Source organism: Drosophila suzukii, chromosome 2L (assembly GCF_043229965.1).
Source record: "Drosophila suzukii chromosome 2L, CBGP_Dsuzu_IsoJpt1.0, whole genome shotgun sequence".
Lineage (NCBI taxonomy): Eukaryota > Metazoa > Arthropoda > Insecta > Diptera > Drosophilidae > Drosophila > Drosophila suzukii.
In genome coordinates this window covers 4634306-4653527 of record NC_092080.1, presented here as the reverse complement: position 1 = coordinate 4653527, position 19222 = coordinate 4634306, and the positions used below count along the sequence as shown (strand labels likewise).

At 44.1% G+C, this 19222-nt stretch overlaps 7 protein-coding genes across 9 annotated transcripts; 4 read left to right on the top strand and 3 right to left on the bottom strand.

Annotated features, from left to right (window-relative positions):
- The first annotated feature begins 170 nt into the window (after positions 1 to 170).
- Positions 171 to 777, top strand: Datp (purine phosphoribosyltransferase family protein Apf). The gene is made up of 2 exons (XM_017084858.4): positions 171 to 381; positions 440 to 777. The coding sequence occupies exons 1-2, from the start codon at positions 212 to 214 to the stop codon at positions 696 to 698; spliced, it is 429 nt and encodes a 142-aa protein (XP_016940347.2). The 5' UTR covers positions 171 to 211; the 3' UTR covers positions 699 to 777.
- Positions 778 to 802: 25 nt separating this feature from the next.
- Arglu1 (Arginine and glutamate rich 1) lies at positions 803 to 4509 on the top strand. The gene is made up of 4 exons (XM_017084846.4): positions 803 to 1307; positions 1765 to 2037; positions 3708 to 3791; positions 3855 to 4509. Exons 1-4 carry the CDS (start codon positions 960 to 962, stop codon positions 4020 to 4022), a joined length of 873 nt encoding a protein of 290 aa, XP_016940335.1. The 5' UTR covers positions 803 to 959; the 3' UTR covers positions 4023 to 4509.
- Positions 4510 to 5968: 1459 nt separating this feature from the next.
- Positions 5969 to 7507, top strand: Cpr30F (Cuticular protein 30F). The gene is made up of 2 exons (XM_017070296.4): positions 5969 to 6337; positions 6784 to 7507. Exons 1-2 carry the CDS (start codon positions 6134 to 6136, stop codon positions 7219 to 7221), a joined length of 642 nt encoding a protein of 213 aa, XP_016925785.3. The 5' UTR covers positions 5969 to 6133; the 3' UTR covers positions 7222 to 7507.
- Positions 7508 to 7771: 264 nt separating this feature from the next.
- LOC108013136 (larval cuticle protein A2B) lies at positions 7772 to 8389 on the bottom strand. Its single transcript, XM_017078821.4, has 2 exons — positions 8249 to 8389; positions 7772 to 8200 (listed from the first exon to the last, which is right to left on the bottom strand). Exons 1-2 carry the CDS (start codon positions 8258 to 8260, stop codon positions 7901 to 7903), a joined length of 312 nt encoding a protein of 103 aa, XP_016934310.2. The 5' UTR covers positions 8261 to 8389; the 3' UTR covers positions 7772 to 7900.
- A 113-nt stretch (positions 8390 to 8502) lies between these two features.
- Positions 8503 to 15440, bottom strand: LOC108009201 (serine/threonine-protein kinase dyf-5). 3 transcript variants are annotated; one of them, XM_036818302.3, is made up of 9 exons: positions 15248 to 15440; positions 13044 to 13244; positions 12809 to 12976; positions 12068 to 12406; positions 10967 to 12000; positions 9854 to 10147; positions 9514 to 9573; positions 8992 to 9101; positions 8503 to 8815 (listed from the first exon to the last, which is right to left on the bottom strand). In XM_036818302.3, exons 2-9 carry the CDS (start codon positions 13197 to 13199, stop codon positions 8790 to 8792), a joined length of 2187 nt encoding a protein of 728 aa, XP_036674197.3. In that variant the 5' UTR covers positions 13200 to 13244; positions 15248 to 15440; the 3' UTR covers positions 8503 to 8789. The 3 variants fall into 3 exon arrangements, with proteins under 3 accessions (XP_036674197.3, XP_016928862.3, XP_065721786.2); XM_017073373.4 differs by lacking the exon at positions 9514 to 9573 and having other exon boundaries at positions 15248 to 15437; XM_065865714.2 differs by lacking the exons at positions 9514 to 9573; positions 9854 to 10147 and having other exon boundaries at positions 15248 to 15436.
- Positions 15441 to 15643: 203 nt separating this feature from the next.
- On the top strand, positions 15644 to 17805 carry TbCMF46. Its single transcript, XM_017070171.4, has 6 exons — positions 15644 to 15899; positions 15953 to 16236; positions 16382 to 16560; positions 16626 to 17178; positions 17236 to 17570; positions 17631 to 17805. Exons 1-6 carry the CDS (start codon positions 15659 to 15661, stop codon positions 17746 to 17748), a joined length of 1710 nt encoding a protein of 569 aa, XP_016925660.3. The 5' UTR covers positions 15644 to 15658; the 3' UTR covers positions 17749 to 17805.
- LOC108006643 (enoyl-CoA delta isomerase 1, mitochondrial) lies at positions 17741 to 18922 on the bottom strand. The gene is made up of 3 exons (XM_017070184.4): positions 18566 to 18922; positions 18342 to 18488; positions 17741 to 18286 (listed from the first exon to the last, which is right to left on the bottom strand). Exons 1-3 carry the CDS (start codon positions 18818 to 18820, stop codon positions 17825 to 17827), a joined length of 864 nt encoding a protein of 287 aa, XP_016925673.3. The 5' UTR covers positions 18821 to 18922; the 3' UTR covers positions 17741 to 17824.
- Positions 18923 to 19222: the final 300 nt, after the last annotated feature.

Sequence of the window (19222 nt, the reverse complement as noted above, 5' to 3'; positions counted from 1 at the left end):
TGAATAAAGCTATCTTAAGTAAACTAATCATTTTTGAGCTCTAGAAGCTATGTAATTAATGTTCTCAAAATAAATGAAACATGTATAAGCAACCAAACTTTTTTTTAATAAAAATATAAACATAACATAAAATGACTAAACCGGCACCACTGTTTCTGGCAAGTTTTCAGCACTGTCTAAACACCTGTTTCGCGAAATTAGCAGCAACAAAATGAAGAAAGCGGCTGGATTTGTTATTTTTCGCCGGCTTTGCGGGGAAATACAATACCTTTTGCTGAAGGCCTCCTACGGCTCCTTCCACTGGAGTTCGCCCAAGGGCCATGTGGATCCCGGCGAGGACGACTACACCACAGCTCTGCGGGAAACGAAAGAGGAAGCCGGGCAAGTGCTCAACCGTATTCTTTCCATGACAATCTTAATATCCACAATACACCCACAGTTACGACGAGAAGGACTTGATCATCTACAAGGACACGCCGCTGACACTGAACTATGTGGTGCAGGGGAAGCCCAAAATTGTGATTTACTGGCTGGCGGAGCTGCGCAATCCTTGCCAGGAGCCCATTCTCTCCGAGGAGCACACCGACCTCAAGTGGCTGCCCAAGGATGCGGCCAAGGCCTGCGTGGGTTTCAAGGATAACCAGGACATGATAGACCGCTTCCACCAAATGATTTTAGATCAAAACAAACCGGTATAGATTGTAAACAACTAAGTAGCGTTGTAGCGTTGCGCAACACTGAAATGTAAATAAATACCAGGGAAAATACCACAGCAAATACTTGCGAAAATACCAATATTATGTCAGCCTGCGAGCGTTGCGCACACTGTTTTCAAGGCATCTGTGAAAATTGCTCGAATCGAAATTTATAATCGCTTCCCCATTGATTTTATTGTGGCAGCCGATTTGGAGCATTTCGCCTAGCCCTAGTCTGAACCAACCACCACACATCCCAGCGCCATGGGCTCCCGTTCACGCACTCCAAGTCCGTCGGGCAAGCGACGCCACCACAAGAGCAAGCACAAAAAACGCAGTAAGTCCCACCACGACCACGAGCGGCCCAGCACCCGGACGGATAGAGACAAATCCTCGGAGGTGAACAACCATGGGCGCCACCGCGAGCGGGACAGAGATCGCGAGCGGGACAGACACCGCAGTGACCGACACACGGAGCGCGACTACCGCCACTCGCCCACGATCCTCAAGTCCCGGAAGCGCTCCACATCGTCGAGCAGCGACAGCCAGTACTCCGAGCAGGAGTCGCAACGCAGCAAACAGAAACGCAGCCGCTTCAAGAAGCTGGACGAGGTAAGTAGACGAACCATGGTGGACCATCTTGAGCCCTGCGTTAGTATGCCCTAAACTGGTCACCCACATAACCCCTTAACATGATTCATTAGTTAAGCCTTAGGTTTTTGAGTCTTAGTTCAATTCCCTCCAATAAATCTTAATGGCAACCAGTTTCCAGGAAAAACCTATTCACGCGCCAAATTGGTACTATCCTTCCATCAGGTTCTAGTGAATTCCTGTAGAATTCGCGCCAAATTCTTATTTGTAAGATGTCAGTAGATACATTCTTTCCATAAAGTCCATGTTTCAGTTGATTTCTAAAGAATTCGCGCCGAAATTTTGTTGATCATTTTGGTGTATTCTTTATATTGATTTATTAAAACCCATAAATGTTAAATATAATATTGGACGCTCGTGCAGGGCTCTTGGCACCCCCTCGATAAGAAATAAAATAAATTGTTGCTCTTTCTTACAGCAAAACCTGCTGCAGGTCGAACGCCTGGCCGAGATGGAGCGGCAGCGGCGGGCCAAGGAGGTCGAACAGAAGACCATCGAGGAGGAGGCCGCCAAGCGCATCGAGATGCTGGTGAAGAAGCGCGTCGAGGAGGAGCTGGAGAAGCGGCGCGACGAGATCGAGCAGGAGGTCAATAGACGCGTCGAGACCGCCAAGGCCGAGATGGAACGCGAAATGATGCTGGAGCTGGAGCGGCGGCGCGAGCAGATACGCGAAGAAGAACGCCGGCGCGAGGTAGGTGCTCGTATTCAGATTCCGCTGGACGACTGCTGCTATCACTGTCAGAAAAACGTACACAATGCCACATCTACCGTACACTCGATAAAACCCAAAACAGCAGTTAAAACAGTCGTCTCCACCACGTCACGCGAAATCGATCCGGCGGCGCTCTCAGCCACGGCTCACTGGGCGTTCAACCATCACCGACCCATGTCCCATCAGCATCCCCGTACTAGATTGCTTGCATAACCCCATGGCCAAGGGCGCCCACTAACCGGCTACATCACTAACCACACACGCCTTTTCAGAGCCCCCACCACATGAAGCCAGCCACCAAGGCACCCAGGCGCCCAGTGAGCCGGGATGAGAACGCCGCGGCTGATTTCGCCCCCTTTCTTCTTGCCAATAATTTTGTAATTTTTATTTTTCCTACCAAAAAAGCCAAAATGACGACATTGCCAAGTGTCGCATGTGTCACAGTTTTGATGCCCATTATTGCAGACCTCTCTTGCATACTCTTAGCTTCATCTTTTGTTCGTTCCTACCCACATACTGTATCATTTTAATTTCTGGTATTGGTTCTTGTAACTCGTTGTTGTTGTTATTGCGCGCCAACTCCGCTTCAGTAGGCCTGTGCAACGAACGTGTGCTGCTCTTGTCCCGACTGCCAGTGGGTGTTTTGTGGCCCTCATCCGCAAAACACTCGCGTGCACTTCTCGTTGAACCGCCATGCCGGAAGTTGACCGAGCCCGCACTGCCAAGGGTTTGGTCCATGGACGCACTTCCTCCACACCCATAACATTCATAAAAAAAAGATATCAAATCGAATTGGTGTCCCTGAGTTAGTCCGGGTAGTTAGGCTCTCTCTAGTTGTGGGGCGGGCCGACTGAGTTTAGTCCCAACAGTACGCTGCATGCAAACCAAATCAATGCCATTGAATCATTGAATGACGGGTGAGTTTCCTACGCCAGCGATGTGATAAGCCAGCAGCCGTAAGGATGACTTGTGATCGGCGAAAGGACGCCACAGAGACCCAAAGACTCACCCCCAAGTGTTTAGCTCGATAGAACTCTGTCTGTAAGATTTTTAAAAAACCGGATTCGCATTTGGATTCTTGACCGTACCGATTGCCAATTATTTGTGTTTGAGCTTTTTGTTTTTGCGAGCAAATTACGTACGTCTGGAATAGCGAGAGAAAAAACCTCCACAAAACATAAACCCAAATCGAAAATCTGCAAAAAAAATCCTATAAATTAACACAAATTTAGCCTTTGTACTGGAATAATGACCTATTTAAATAGTAAGTAGCAACAATAAAAAAAAAACAAAAAAAAATCAAATGAAGACCAACCATTTAGCAAATACTAGTACATTTGTTTATGTTGTGTGCTCCTTTATTGTAATAAACTAAAAGAACAACCTACTTTAAACATTCTTAATAGACACTACTAAATGTTTTACTTTCTACCGAAATATTCTTTGTAACTTATTGTTAAACATAAAACTAGATTCTAACTGCCTTTGCAGCTCATCAAGCAAAAAACTGCAACCACAAACGTGCGTCGAATTCGTCGCACAGTTTGCATCGCTGATGTCAAGAGACTGTTTATTTATATCTTAGCTCTAAGCTTCCGGCTAAAAAGTCGGCTTGGTTTATTAATCGTCCTTTTGTTTGGGTTTTATAGGAGGATGAAAAACAGAAACGCGAAGAGCTCGAAGAAATTTTGGCCGAAAACAATCGCAAAATCGAAGAGGCGCAAAGAAAACTGGTGAGTTTACTTCAGCAAATCTATTGAAAAGTGATTTTTCTAAATGATTTTGCATTTTTTTAGGCCGAAGAACGGTTAGCAATAATTGAGGAGCAGCGCCTTATGGACGAGGAGCGGCAACGCATGCGCAAGGAGCAGGAGAAGCGCGTTAAGGAGGAGCAGAAGGTCATATTAGGCAAAAACAATTCCAGGCCCAAGCTTTCGTTCTCCCTGAAACCGGGAGCATTATGAGATGCGTAGGCATTAGTCCGGTGCCCATCGCACCATTTCTTGTTAACAGCTTTTGCTTTTTTTTTACCTCAGCGGCTTGCTTTTATGCCTGCGCCCAGGACCATCCACTCGTTTTCATTGTTGTCATTGTGTTCTATATTATTTTATTAGTTTAAGGACGAGCGATGGTGTTAGGGGCAGGCAAGGCGAAGCCAATAGATTCAAAGTTTTTTCAAAATTGCCAATTACTGAACATATACGGCTCTATATAGTACAATACGCTAGCGATTTACTTAACCTTTTCTACATCAAGAATTCATATGTGAGACAAATGATTATGTGTAGTGCGTCGTATTGTTGTCACAGCTGAACAATTAACAAAAAAACCAAAAAGAGATGATGTCAGTGAAATACATATGTAATCTATTTGCAATTTTTTGATATTTCAAGAAAACATATAACGCAACTGAAATCAATAATAAAAACTTTAGAAATGCCAACAAGGGAATTCGATTATTTGTCAATCATAAAGCTATTACTTAAGAAACTTCGACTGGAGTACCATTCGCTTAGCATATTTGACAGAATTGCCAAAACATACGTGCACTTTTTAGTCTGCTCTTGTATCGGACACGATCTACGCCGGTGTACATGTCGCTAAGTAGACACAACTTATTATTTATAGAGACTACTTTAATTTATATGTCTTGTTGCTGATTGGGTTGGGCGACGCTGGACAGCGAACGACAGCCGGCACGCCCGCGCGGAGCATGGAAATGGAGCCTGGGATCGGGAGGAGGGCCGCAGCCGGAGGAACCGCACCGATCTGTCCAAGTGCGTGAGCAGGCGGCAGCCAAGCCAAATTGGTCCGCAACCACTCAGAGTCAGAGTCAAACCACTCTTACAAATCGTAATGTGGTTCTAAATGAATGTGGCGCAAGATACGAGTACGCATACGCACCGGAGCACTCCATTCCACCTGACCCCCACCCCACTTGACCAGCTTATTACTTCATATCGAATTTGGCAACGAGTTTGGAGCCTTTGTCGCACTGATTTGTGTGCGGAGCACATGCGTGAAAGGCGAAGGCGACGGCACCGCCACCTGACCAGCCCAGACCCAGATCCAGATCGAGATCGAGATCCAGATCCATAGCAGCGATCTTGGGCGGCACACGGGCGGATGTTGCAATTTGATTAATTAATTAAGTGGAAAATCGGCAAAGCTCTTAACGTTTCTCGCTTTTTGTCGATCGACAGATCTGCGAATGTCAACGTGCAATTTGTTTGATGTGACGGCGATAAGCTGATTCCCCTGCTCCTGTAGCCATTCAATATGTCAGCCAACTTGTCTGTTGGTTAATTTTAGGTACCATTAATGGAAATGTATGGGAAATAGTAATATAAGATTTAAAGGATTTTTTCCATATCCTTTTACTTCCGTTTTCTCGTAAAATTGGACCCTAAGCCCAGAAACTGTATGGAAAGTTAAGACCTACTTGGGTCTTAGTATTTAAGATGATTCTTTCCAGGAATTTTGGAGGCTCTTAGAAAATCTAGGAATCAATTTCTACAATGAATGCGATTTCAATTATTTTAATTGTCATTCCTGAGTTCAATATTTATAAAGAAGCTCTAGGATTTAAGGACATCCAGGTGTAAGCAATAAACAAGATTTTTCACATTATATCTGTAAATCCATAGCTAAATTATGAATTTTTGATCACATTTAGATATTAAATATTTCCTTTCCTAAAACATTATTTGTCATAAAAACCATTTTATTATACAAGTTTTTAATAGTACTGTTGACAGCCTATCAATAATTATTAATTGTTTCGCACTCCATTAAAAACCTCCCTTAACTTTCACTTGTTTTTGGAACACTATCAAGGTTCAGGTAGTAGTAGTAGCCCCATAGGAACCGATTGGTAATCCAGAGACAAGAGCTTACCGTGTCTACATTGTTGCAGAAATTGGAGCAGTGTAAATGTTTTATTGCCAGAGCTCAAGATTTGCCGAAAAATGAAATAAAAGTATAATAACAATTTTGCATTAGCTGGATTCCGGTTCGCTGGGTGATCGTAGATCGGTTTTTGGGGAGTGTAGTGCTCGGTTTTGGTGTGGGTTATATGGAGTGTGTGGTGCGTGCGCTTGGAGCGTGGCACCCATCAAGAGATCTGGGTGGTGGGGCCGGGCCAGGGAGCACTGCTTTGACTATAAAAGTTGCGATCGCGACACTTGGAGACATAGTTCAGTGCAGGAGCCGCAGCAGCCACCAACCAAGTCAGCAAATCCACCAAATCCCAAGACAAGTCCAAGCCAAAATGTTTGCTGTAAGTGCAAAAGGATATTAGGATAGCTCCTAAAAATGGATACAAAATCTTATATTTTTAAAAATATGCAAACCAAATTCTGAAGAATTCTAATCCGTGTCTTGTAAATAGTGTCATTGATCAAAGTGAACAAAAAAAGTGAATAAACTTGCTTAAACTTGTATTAAATTTACATTATTGGTAAAGTGTATTAAAAAATATTTTAAAATTTATTAAACTGATCTAAAAAATTGTGTTTGATCATAATAACCAAACTATTTAAAATGTAAAAAAATTATGCATAGCTTATACTGTTCTGGTTTTCACATTCCAAAGTTTAATGACAGACATTCAATTTAAGAAGATAGTATTTTAATATTATTAAACATATTACTTAATCAAAAGATTCTATATATATTTATAAATTTATATTTTATAATTTATTTATTATTTTTTATACTTTCCAGCTCGTTTCACTCTTCATCCTGGGCGTTGGAGCCGCCGCCGCCATCGAGCTGCCGATCAGCCCCATTTACCACTCACCGGCTCTGGTGAAGCCCCTGCTGAAGACCATCGAAGTGGAGGCACCTGCCCACTACGACTTCGCCTACTCGGTGCACGACGAGCACACCGGCGACATCAAGAGCCAGACGGAGTCCCGGAAGGGCGACCAGGTCCAGGGACAGTACACGCTGGTGGACGCCGATGGCTACCTGCGCACCGTGGACTACACCTCGGATGCCCACAACGGCTTCAACGCGGTGGTGCGTCGCGATCCTCTGGGCCAAAAGGTGATCAAGGCCGCGCCCATTGCCAAGCTCCTGGCCCCCGGCCCCTTGCCCCTGGCCTACGGGGGCCCCAAGCTTCTCGCTCCCGCCAAACTGCCCCTCGGCCTCTACCACTAAGCTCTGGGCAGGATTGATCGAGAGAGATAGCAAACACTGACTTCATCGCATCGACGACGACCCATCCGCATCCGCATCTGTATATCTGTATCTGAACTATTGCTCAACTACCCAGACACCTCGTATCATATCATGCTTCCTCTGTTCCTTTCTTCTTTTCCTCTTCTCTGATATCTCTACTAAGACTTTTCGGCACCCAGTCATCCAAAGCGCCATAACTCGATGGCTGGAGAGCCCCTATCTCATCTGTGTAATACTATGTGTAAATAGAAGGCAATAAATGCATTTTTAGAAAACATAAATTGAGATATATTTTTGGAACCTGGAATTTTGGGAAGTATTTAAAAAATGCAATCTAATAAGAGATACATATTATATTATTGAGTTGCTTTTCAAAAGAATTAGTTTGTATAAAATATCATCATGGGTTTTTAGAAGTATGGTTATCTGTTTTCGTAACAGATCAGTTAGATAGCTAATATAGTATGTATCGCACAGTCAATTCTCTTTTTGTTTATAGTAAAATATAGATCCATTATCCAAGTCAATATAAAATGAACAGCCTTTAGATTTTATTCTAAGAATACACGTCTTTCCATCATAGTTTCATAAGTTAAGTTAGCCATATCAAATCCGGTCAGCAGGTTAGGTTCTTTATCACTTCCCCTAGGAACCCATCTCAATAGCGAGAAATGGGTTCCCTACGAACTTGAGCATTGAAACCCAGCAGAGGATCGGCGGTATAGTCCACAATGCGCCGGTGACCATCGGGTTCAATGAGGGAATAGCGACCCGTAACATATTCGCCCCGTCGGTGCTCGAACTGATCCTTAACGTCGCCAGTGTGGCTGTCGTGGACCGAGTAGTGGAACTCGTACTGGGCAGGACTGGCAATCAGTTCATCGGGATGGCTGGCAATAATCCCAGCCTGAACAGCTACGAAGGCGCTTAGGATCAGGCAGAAGACGATGCTAGAATGCTACAAAGGAGATTGAGATATAATTCGATATATAAGGTCCTCACTTACCAAGACATTCATTGTGAAAAACTAGAAGATGCAAGTGGAGCAATGGAGAGCACTCGACTGATGACTAAGAGTTGGACTCAGACCTCTTTTATAAGCCGCCGTTTGGCCCATTGTCGCAGTGGCCAACTTACGAAGGGCTGAAATCTAATATAACACGCACAGTACCCAAACCTTATGCAACCCATTTGCAAATACCTCGCCCATGGGGGAAATGAAACCAAATCCCTGCACTTGCCGCCAACTGTTGCAATCGATTCAAAACTCACTCGGATTATATTATCGTATAGTAGCTTAAAGTACAACTTACACTCGAGACTCAAGTTCGTAGAGGCTACTTTACACAATAGTTTAGCTTAGTGGTATCACAGCAATAACATTATATCGAGACTAGACTAGCTCCACACGTCGATTCGATGAGTCCATGGCTCCGTGGCTGGGTGATTTGGACTTGGATTCAGTTCGAAAAAACGCAGATCCACACAGGCACTTATATTAACTCCATTCTGTTTCAGGTACAACGGCATTTCGCAAGTCGATCTTCTCAGAACTTATTCTCCAGCAATGATCCTGGGAATACAATACAGAGAAATCTAAAACTTCAGGTCCAGAATTTTAAGCGGTGCTCTTCGAATTTACACTACCATTTGGTATAGGGTGATTGCTAGATAACTACTTTTTGTGGATTGAATTGGAGTGGAGTGCTCTCGACTTCTACGCTTGATGACTACCCAAAACCAAGTTACCGTTCTCGGCCACCATCCAAGCAGTTAGCTTCTCATCCTCCGTCTTATTGGACTCATCCCAGGGGAAACTGGCTGCCACGGCGTGTTTCTCCTTCTGAGTGTTTGGAGCTCTGAAAGAATTCAGATCTATTATTTAGAATTTATAAAACTAAAGGGTATTCTTAATACGATATGTATATTGTTAAGGGTATAAAGTTATTATATTCTTTAAGCCCTTAACAAGGTATATTTCGTAATAATTATCTAATTTTGGTGTCTTATCTATATAGAAGTGTATAAAGTAAGAAAAGAAAACCATTTTTGATAATGAAGGACTAATCTTAGATCTATGTATTCTACTAGAAAATTGTGTAAGTAGAGACAGGCAAATTAAAAGTGCTCGACTACAGAAGGGGAAATTCTTGATCGTCAAGTCCTTCCCCCTCATATGTACATACGATGATATGATATTATATGGTGTTCTAAGAGTCTCTACGGCTACTGAAACATATTTACAGCTCAATGGCGAATGTTGGTTTTTACCTTATGGGCCAAAAGCGACATTCTTCATCAATTGAGGGGGAGGACGAGGAGGAGTTATCACTTGGGGCACCCACACAAAGTGTTCAATGTTCAAAGATCAATGAGAAGCAAACACAAAACACACAAAACGATGACAGGACAGAGACAGCATGAGAAACAGAAAGAGAGAGAAAGAGGGGAGAAAGGAGAGAGACAGAGTACAATGTAGAGAGAGACAGGATGCAGGGATCATGATCATGAGGATGCAGGGAAGCACGGTCAAGGTCATATGTAAGTATATGTACAGGGCATGCAGGCCAACGGGGATGTCCTCCGCATCAAGGACACCCCACCCACTTACAGCGAATCCGCGTGGCTGCCGTTGTTCACCTCCAGACTGCTCTGGGTGGCCTTCTTCCGCAATCCCGGCCTGGGCAGGAAGCTCTCCCCGAAGAGATCCCTTTCCCTATCCCGCTCCCGCTCCCGGTGGCCACCGGTCGACGTCTTCCCGCTCTTGGCCTGCTGCGTGGGCGGCACTGTGTGCGGATACTTCCCGTCGCTATCGGAGTCCATGGACAACTGGCCAAAGAGGTCCTCCAGCAGGATGTTGGCCTTCGCATTGCGCTGTCGCTTGGCGGAGGTTTTCAGCTTGGAACTGCGTTTGGGAGAGATGGAGAGACACACGGTGAGGTGGCACAGGCACATGATCAGTTGGGTGCAGTGCAGCAACGAAACAAAGCGTGGTGCCAGGATTGCACAACACTGAGAAAAAAATGTCTTGGGATACACTTAAACAATTCCTTGATCCCATGAAAAAGATGATAAGTAAAATCTTCATTTAATCTTCCCTAACTCGAATTTTATCTGACTAGAAAAAATCATAGTGGCAATATCGTTTAGAGAAAATAATTGTTAGGCATAATTCTGACTTATTTTGTTAAACTTCTCTAACTCAAATTTTGTAGATACATATTGAAACTTAAAAAAAAATTGTTCTTCTTATTTAAAGTATCTTTAATTCTGACTAATTTTGTTGAACTTCTCTAACTCAAATTTTGTAGACACCTGGTAAAACCTTAAAAAATATATTTCTAACCCAAAGTATCTTTAATTTGAATATTTGGAAGATTGAAATGTATAATATTAAAACTTGGTAATGCATTTATTCGGAACTTTAAAAAAGTCTATGAAATTTAAAGACATTTAAATTATAAATTCCCTTAAAAGCATTGTTTTTTCTTATTTCAACTCAAAAATAAAATTTTATGTACAGGAACGATACAAAAAACATTGGAAACTTCGAAAAAAAATTAAAATATTTATAATTAAATAATTTGAGTCTAAACTGGTAGATCCCACAGACAATGCTCAATGATAAACAATTTTTGATGAGTTTACTTTGCAATCAGACTTGGATGGAAAACAAGGCTATGTTTAAAGTGCAAATTTGATCTATTCCCTTCTCCCAACTCACCCGAGTATCAGATCCAGATCGTCGGACTTCAAAGCACCAATTTTGGAATCCTGGGCTGCTGCCCGCGATCTTCCCGAGAGTCGCATGGGCATGGGAGGCACTGCCTCCGGCTGCAGCTGCACTTGCGGCTGTCGCACAATGAGGCTGGGCGGAGCCTGGCTGGCACTGACCTTGGAGAACACGTTGTACACTTTGGCCTCGGGACCGAGGAGCGATGGCCTGGCCACCGGCACATAGTAGCCACCATTGGAGGCGCCCACCACGAGCTTGGCATTGTTCTTGGCATTCATGTTGGCCGTGTCGTAGCTGAGGTGGCTCCCATTGACGTAGATTGCGCCGGCATTCCTTGACATGGTCGAGCTGAAGGAGACATTGGGATGATGGACCTGCTGCTGCTGATGGAGCTGCGATCCCGCTGGCAATCCGAAGAGCTGCGAGATGTTGCGGTTCAGGTAGATGTCGTTGATGGACTCGCCACCTCCTCCTCCGTTCTGGAGCTGTGGCATCTGCACACCATCCACTGTGGCTCCACCTAGGCTGGAGGAATCCGCCTGGGAGCCCGCACCCACCAAATCATTGCTGGTCAGGAAGCTCAGCTTGGGCTGGTACTTCCTGGGCATTCCCATTCCATTTTTGGTGCTCGTCAAGTTGTTGTTCTTGCCAAGATTGGAGTGGCTACCGTTGTTGTTGTTGTTCTGGTGGAGCAGCTCCGTGACCGCCTGCAGCTTCTCCTGCACCGGAAGCACGTTGTTGGAGACGCTCTGTCCATTGGACGCCGCATATTTGGAGCTCAACCGCACATTTGCCTTGGTGGCCGCCGTGGGCGAGATCCTCTTGAGGGCATGGAAATACGGGTACTTGAGACTCTGCTGGGCCGTCGGACGCTTGTCGGGATCGTAGGCCAGCATGTCCTCAAGCAGGTCCAATCCATTTTGGCTGCAGCGGCTGACGACGCTGCTCAGTGGCACTTTGATGCAGTCCGGGTAGCGGAAGTGGATCATGCTGGCCAGCCGATATCCATCCGGCCAATCACTCTGTGGATGAAAAGGGATCCCAACTTAGAATTTATAAGATTTTTTCCCAGAGGAAGTTTCCTCTCACCTTCTCTGGCGTTCCCAGCACGGAGCAGATCTTGAAGAGCTGATCCACCTCACTGCTGCCCGGGAAGAGGGGACGAAAGGTGTAGAGCTCGGCCATGATGCAGCCCATGGCCCAGAGGTCGATGGTGCTGCCGTAGTTGGTGGAGTGCAGGAGTACCTCCGGTGCCCGGTACCAACGTGTTGAGACGTAGTCCGTGAACGGAGGCCTGGATCGGATCTCCCTGGCCAGTCCAAAATCAGCTATCTTTATTAGCTCCGGCCCGGAGCACAGCAGGTTCTCCGGCTTCAGGTCGCGGTGGAAAAAGCCGTGGCGATGCATGAAGGCCAGGCCAGTTAAAACCTGCAAAATCAATTGGTAACAAGGTTTTCATTTTATTTCACTAAAAAAAATCCACGTAAGTCTTATAGACCCTAAGCAAAAGATTAAGATTTCAAAATAAGATAGTGTCTTAAAGATACATATGTATCATCAAAGAGACTTTATACTCTTTGGTATCATGCATATTTTCTTCTGTTAACCGCGAATTCTTCAGAGCAATGTCAAAAAGTATTGTTATTGTTGATTTTAAAAATTGAACTTTAGTGATTACGGTCCTTATATTTTTAAATTTGTGAGAGATAGCCCATTGAATTATGATCTTCTCTTATATAAATACATCTCAGCCGGAGAATCTCAGGTTCCTCCAAGAAAATCATTTTTCTTAATTCTCAAACGGATTAATTGAAAATAAATCCAGCTCACCTGGAAGAGAATACTCTTCAGCTCCGGCTCGGGTAGATGTGTGTCCCGGTCCTTGATCATCTGGTAGAGGTTCTCCTTCATGTACTCGAACACAAAGTACAGGGTGTCGTTCTCTCGAATCACCTCTTTCAGCTTGACGATGTTTGGATGCGACAGTTTTTTCAGGGACTATACCAGAATAAGAGTTTCTGAAATTAGTAGATCCATGAGTTTAAGGATCTGAGCCTGAACTCACCTTGACCTCGCGCAGATTCATGGCCTCCTCCCAGGAGTAGTACTTGCGCTTCATGCGCTTGATGGCCACCTTCTCGCCGGTGTCCTTGCGCTGTCCCAGGACCACGGTGCCGTAGGTTCCATCGCCCAATTGGGTCAGCGTGATGTAGCGATTCATGCTTAAGCAGTTGGGGGCAGCTCTTCACACATTCTCCGGATGCAACTATACGGACAATCAAAGGTAAGTTCGAGACACACGCCATTTGAGGGGGTACTTAAGGGTCCTTAATAACTTATGAGTCCCACCCTCGTGTGCGGACTTCAAGGGAATCACAGTTGAATTAAATGAATCGAGTTGAATCGAATCCAACTTGGGCATGTCGTGTGTCTCCATTTTCGGATGCCAGCTCAGTTAATTGAAATCAATATATCGATCTCGAACAGCCGGCTAAGAACTTGACCAAATTTATTTAACCCAAAAACGAATTCCCCATCAGGGTCACAAGGTGTCATGAGGGAAGAGAAAAGGAGACAACCACCCAAGCATGATTTATGATTGTTAATTAGAACCGATTCAGCTAACAAGCAATGGGTATTCTATTGTATTGACAACAAGCTGATTTTTTGAAACAAGTATAAATTAAATCGTATATTCAACAAACAAGGTTATTTTTGACCTTCTTTATATTTGGATCAGCTCATAATAATATCCTATTATTCTAAGATCTTAAAACTACCAAGAATGTGGTAGTAGCAATAAGTAAGAACTTAAGATACGGTTTCAAAAGGAATGTGACGGTGTTCAAATTTAAAAAATAACAATTTTTATTCCTAATGCGTTTCTAATGAATTTATTTCTGATTATTTACATTTATAAAAGTGGGCTGAAGAAAAATGTAATTCAATCGCTAAAAGATGGCTATTAAGGTTGTACTACTTATATTTCTTACGTGGGCGGGGGGAAGATACTCCTTTGGGCTAGGAGGTCCCTAATAAAATATTTATAAACTGATGTTTGTGTTTTTCGTTGTCTTTTTATATTCGTGAAATAAAAAAAAAATAAAGCAAGCCTAATATAAAAAAATACGTCGAAAAAAAATAAGGCTAAATGCTTTCGTCACAGTTTTCAAAGTGTCACATTTGCACATTATACTCGTACACTGAATACCAACTAACTAAAGAATTTTAAAATGGAGCCATAATGTTCTAAATAACCGTTAAGTGTTGCTAATCCCAAGATATAAGAGCTGCAAGATCGAACGTATTCTTTATTCTTAAAAATATGGCTCTGAAGTTTGTGCTACTTTGTATACTGGCCCATCATGGAAGATTTTCTTTTGGACTAGGAGGTCCTTAAAAAGTCCTGATTTTTGTTTTAAAATGTTACCACTATTACATATTTGTGGTTTGAAGGTATTCCTTCGGCATCAAGAGTAAAACAATAAAAACATGATATTGTATTAAACAAAGTATATCGTGATTTATTATATTCGTATTCCTTTATACACAGTGATAGCCCTCACAAAAAGGTGGACATTGCAACCCCTTACAAAAATGTAGAAGGGAGTTTTTCAACTGCATTGACTATGAGATATGAAGAATTTTCTTCTTCTATAAGAATAAGGAATCAATATGTTACGCATATTTTCGGCTCCGTAAAACCTATACGGATTTTGTTTATCAGACTTTGTCCAAGTTTTTTGATGTTTTCAATAATACCTTGGAACTGGTAACTTTATTTGCCACTCAAGTCGTTATAGTCATGTGTCGTAATTGGTTTTTGGTCACTTGGCGAATTTAGTTCCTTGGGCGATAATTTATTCATAGTATACGAACCGTTCCCACCTACTAAATCCCATCTAGGTGTATATATGTAGACGGATTGTTTTGGTTTGCAATTTTGGGGGAGGGGGTCACGTTTCGACCTGGCTTTTTCTTGAATCCTGCGCCACAGCCTTGAACCACTCACATTTGACTCACTTAAACTCTTGGCACGCACATCCGACGCCCGATTAGCCGATTACTATATCCTATATGCGCTCCTATATCCGATAAGCGACTATGCGACTTTTCGCACCATGTACAAACAAATAAACAAACTTAAATGTTCGGGGTCACTTTATCGATTGAACTAGGGGTTGACAAAAAGACCCCTCATTCTTCTATTCCTTTCTTTGAACTATCACGTAGAAGATGATGGAATAGAACCTTTGATATCACTCGTACCTTAAATGCAATTGCATTTGTATCCGAAATAGCTTGATTTAAGGTGTGATTCCGAATTATATGGGATTTATAGCTGCTCCCGATGGGGATATCCTGTGCGAACGTAGTTTATTTGATAAGCAAGCACTAACAACTGACGAGTGCGATATCCACAACAACGCGACGACCCAAGCAACCGCAGCCCTAAGTAGACCACCCTTCGAACCCGGGAGAGAAGTCCAAAAGCTAGAGAGCCGAAGGTCCGACAGCCGGCTCCACTGGTTCCCGAAGTCTTCTCTTCGAGGGTGGAACACGAACGATGGTTGCTAGGCAGGGCCATGTTTTTTAGGTTGCTCCTGACAACCTCGATTCCGTTTGGAGACCACGCGGCTTGGGATATATATCCTGGATATCTTATAATACCTAACCGCAATGGACGAGCCGGTCAGCAGTCAGCCAGGTGAGAATGCCGCAGAGGAGGGGGCGGAGGAGGAGGAGGAGCCCCTGATGGGCTTCCTCGAGGAGATCAACTGTCCGGAACCGGGCATCATAGATCGAAGCATGATCGAAACCGCCTATCTGGAGGAGGGCCAAAAAGGCGAGGCCAGACGACTCCACCAACTGGAACCAGTGGTATATGATCGGATTACCACCATGCGATTAGAATTCAAGAGTAAGTGTTCTGGAAAATCAAATCCTATGTCCTTTTATAGACCTTTCTCTTAGACATCCTAAGGATTGACCACCTCTGGATGATGCCCAATCTTACTAAGCTGTGCCTAAACTGCAACAAGATCGAAGTCATCGAGCATCTCGAAATGCTAACTGCTCTTAAAGATCTGAATCTCAGCTTTAACTATATAACAAGGATTGAGAACTTGGAAACACTGGTCAATCTGGAGAAACTCTCCCTGTTTAGCAATCGCATTCGAAAAATAGAGAATATACAAACTTTGGAGAATCTGGTTATTCTAAGCATTGGCAATAATCTCATCGACACGGTGGAAGGGGTATGTTCCATTCTTAATATAATATTATACATATTTGATTAAACTAAAAACATTTTTATGTAGACATCTCAAAATGACACATTATTTGTTCGGAACTAAATTGGAAAAAGCATTTTAAATTGATATTTTATTACTAAAATTTCAGATAGAACGTTTACGTTTTGTAAGCACCTTGAAGGTCCTAAATCTGGAGGGTAATCCCATAGCCAAACTGCCGGATTTCCCGTTGTCCCTCTATGTGACCGCCATCCTGCCCCAGTTGAACTACTACGAATACGTTTTTATCAAGGCGGAGACGCGAGAGGAGGCCCAAAAACGTTTCTAGTAAGAGATCTCTTCATCTTAAGATTATATCAAATACCTATTTATTAAATATCCATTACTTTTAGTCGCGAATTGCGCGAAATCGAGGACAAACAGGAGCGAGAGATCCAGGGTCTGGAAACGGAGGCTCGTGAAATGGCCGAGGCGGACCGGCTGGCCTCCAGTTTCGTGGAGCATCTGGATGGTCAGCAGCTGTACGATTCCCTGTGGCGAGACGATGAGGATGGGCGCATCCTGATGTTGGTGGGGCCACCGGCTCAGGAGCTCTGCGAGGAGTACTCCAAGGATGTGTACGATCTCACCCAGCAGATCTATCGCTTGGGATTGGAGCGGTTTGGTGAGCGTGACGAGGAAATTCGCGACTTCAATACCAACCTGCATGAGGGTCAGGAGGAGCTGCAGTCCCAGGGGCAAAGGCAGATCGAGGAGTTCCTCCAGTACAAGGAGCGAACTTTCGACGAGATGCGTCTAAAGTGGAGGGAGTTGGATCAAAGAGACGAAGGCTTGGAGGAGCTGCAAACCCAGTTGGATAATCTCAATTCCCAGTTTCAAGATGCCCTGCACGAAATGTGGCAAAGTCTAATGGCCCAGGAGCTCCATTTGCATGAGGCTGTTGAGGTAATTTAATAGGTAATACCTTTGGTTGGTGTTAGTCCTCTACCATCTTACTTTTAGGACTCCACCCTAAACTTCGATCGCAAGATCTCCGAACTAATGGCCAGCTTTGTGGAGCAGGCCCAGGTGATCTTCCAGCAGCTTAGGGATCTCTGCACTCATTTTGCCGACAACATGACGGAGATTGTCACCCAGTTCATATCCATCAAGCTCACTCGCCGGGAACTGAATGCCATTCCCGAAGAGCTGAGGAAGTGCGTGGATGATCGTGAGGCAGTTCTCCAGCTGGTGGATGGCATGAGGACAACCCATAGCGCTCGGGTGGATGAGCGAGAGGATCGCATGGCTCAGCGGAGCAGGGAGTTTATAGATGATATGATCACTAAGCTAAACAAGTAGGTTCCATGGAAAAAGATAAATGAGATATAACATAATATCTTTGTATCTTCTTGCAGCAAAGAAGTAGACCGTCATCGTGCCAAGATCCTAGAGATCAACTCGTTTATGGAAATGATGACAGAGGCCTTGGCCAGCCTGCCAGATGAACTGCACAAGGAAGCCTCTTCGGATTAACAATTTTAATACACATATAAGCCCATATATAATAAATGCAATTCGTGATGATCACCTTTGTAGCTTTCAAGTCCCGCTATTTCTTCTTTTTAAGACCCTCGAGATGAGCGCAGAGGCCCTCCTGGAAAAGTGGAGTGGTCACATAGTCGACGCACTCCTTCAGATCCCCAGCCCGATCCTTGAGCAGCTCCCGTACATCTGCCTCGCGGCACATTCGCTTGGTGAGACACCTGGCCACAGGATTGGCCTTGTCGAAGGTGGCTATGAAGGCAGCGCATTTGGACAGGGCCTCCTCCTTGCTGCTCGAGACCTCGTCGACGAGGCCCACCTCCAGGGCCTCCTGGGTGGCGAAGAGCTTCCCTTGGTTCAGGGCCCTCTCCACAATCCTGCGGGGCAGGACGCTTTGATACGAGTTCATCATCCACTTGGAGATGACAAAACTGAAGCGGGTGGCATGGATTCCAATGAAGCGATTGGGGAGCATTACCCGGTACTCGCAGGCGGTGGCCAGGACACAGCCGGCGGCAGGAGCATGACCCTGAAAGGGAGATTATTATTTGTATAGTAACATCAATTTCCAAAATTGGGCCTACATTGACGGCCGCTGCTGTGGGTATTCCACAAAGATGAAGGGCCAGCCACAGGTCCTGAAACCGTGTCCAAAATAACCGCAAACGCTCCACTTCCGGGTTTAAAAGCTCATTGAGATCAAGGCCAGCGGAGAAGACTTTGTCATTGCTCTGGAAAGTAAATACAAAAAGTGTAAATATCTTCCGGAAATAAAGATCTATAAGTATCTTGGGGATTCCCAACCCACCGATGTCAGGATAAGACCACGGCTCTTGTTGCTCTCGATCTGATTGATGGAGTCGATAAGGTCGTGCATCAGGTCCATGGTCAAAGTGTTTACCGGCGGCAGGTTCATCGATAGGGTGGCGATTCCACTCTTATCATCCACCTCTATTGTGGTCAGCTTTGAGTTCGCTCCATTTGATAGGGATCTCAGGGATTGCCATCCGCTGAGGATAGGCCTTATCTTATTGACTCCATCTACCAGCCTGTTACGCAACATTTTACAACGACTTTGGATTTGGAGCAGCAATCACGCACTGAGCGGCAGGCAGGAATTTAAACAAATTAACCTGTTTATCATATATTAAGTCGAGTTGCGAACCAAATAAAACAAACACTCAAGTCGAAACGATCAGCTGGTAGGCATTTCCAGGCAGAGTTTATACGGCGCCGGGAATTCGAGATCAACAAGTGTTTATTGGGGGTACCTAAAGAAACAAATCGGATATTTCCAGAAGGTTTTATATATTAAAAATAACATATGTACATGGGTAAATAAGATTTCACCTCCACTGGATAATAAAAATAAAAAGGTCTTTTGCTTTTGGTGAGCTTGTAGTTATATTTTCTTTATCATTAACACTCAAATAATAATATTATCTACATACGTGATAACAAATGT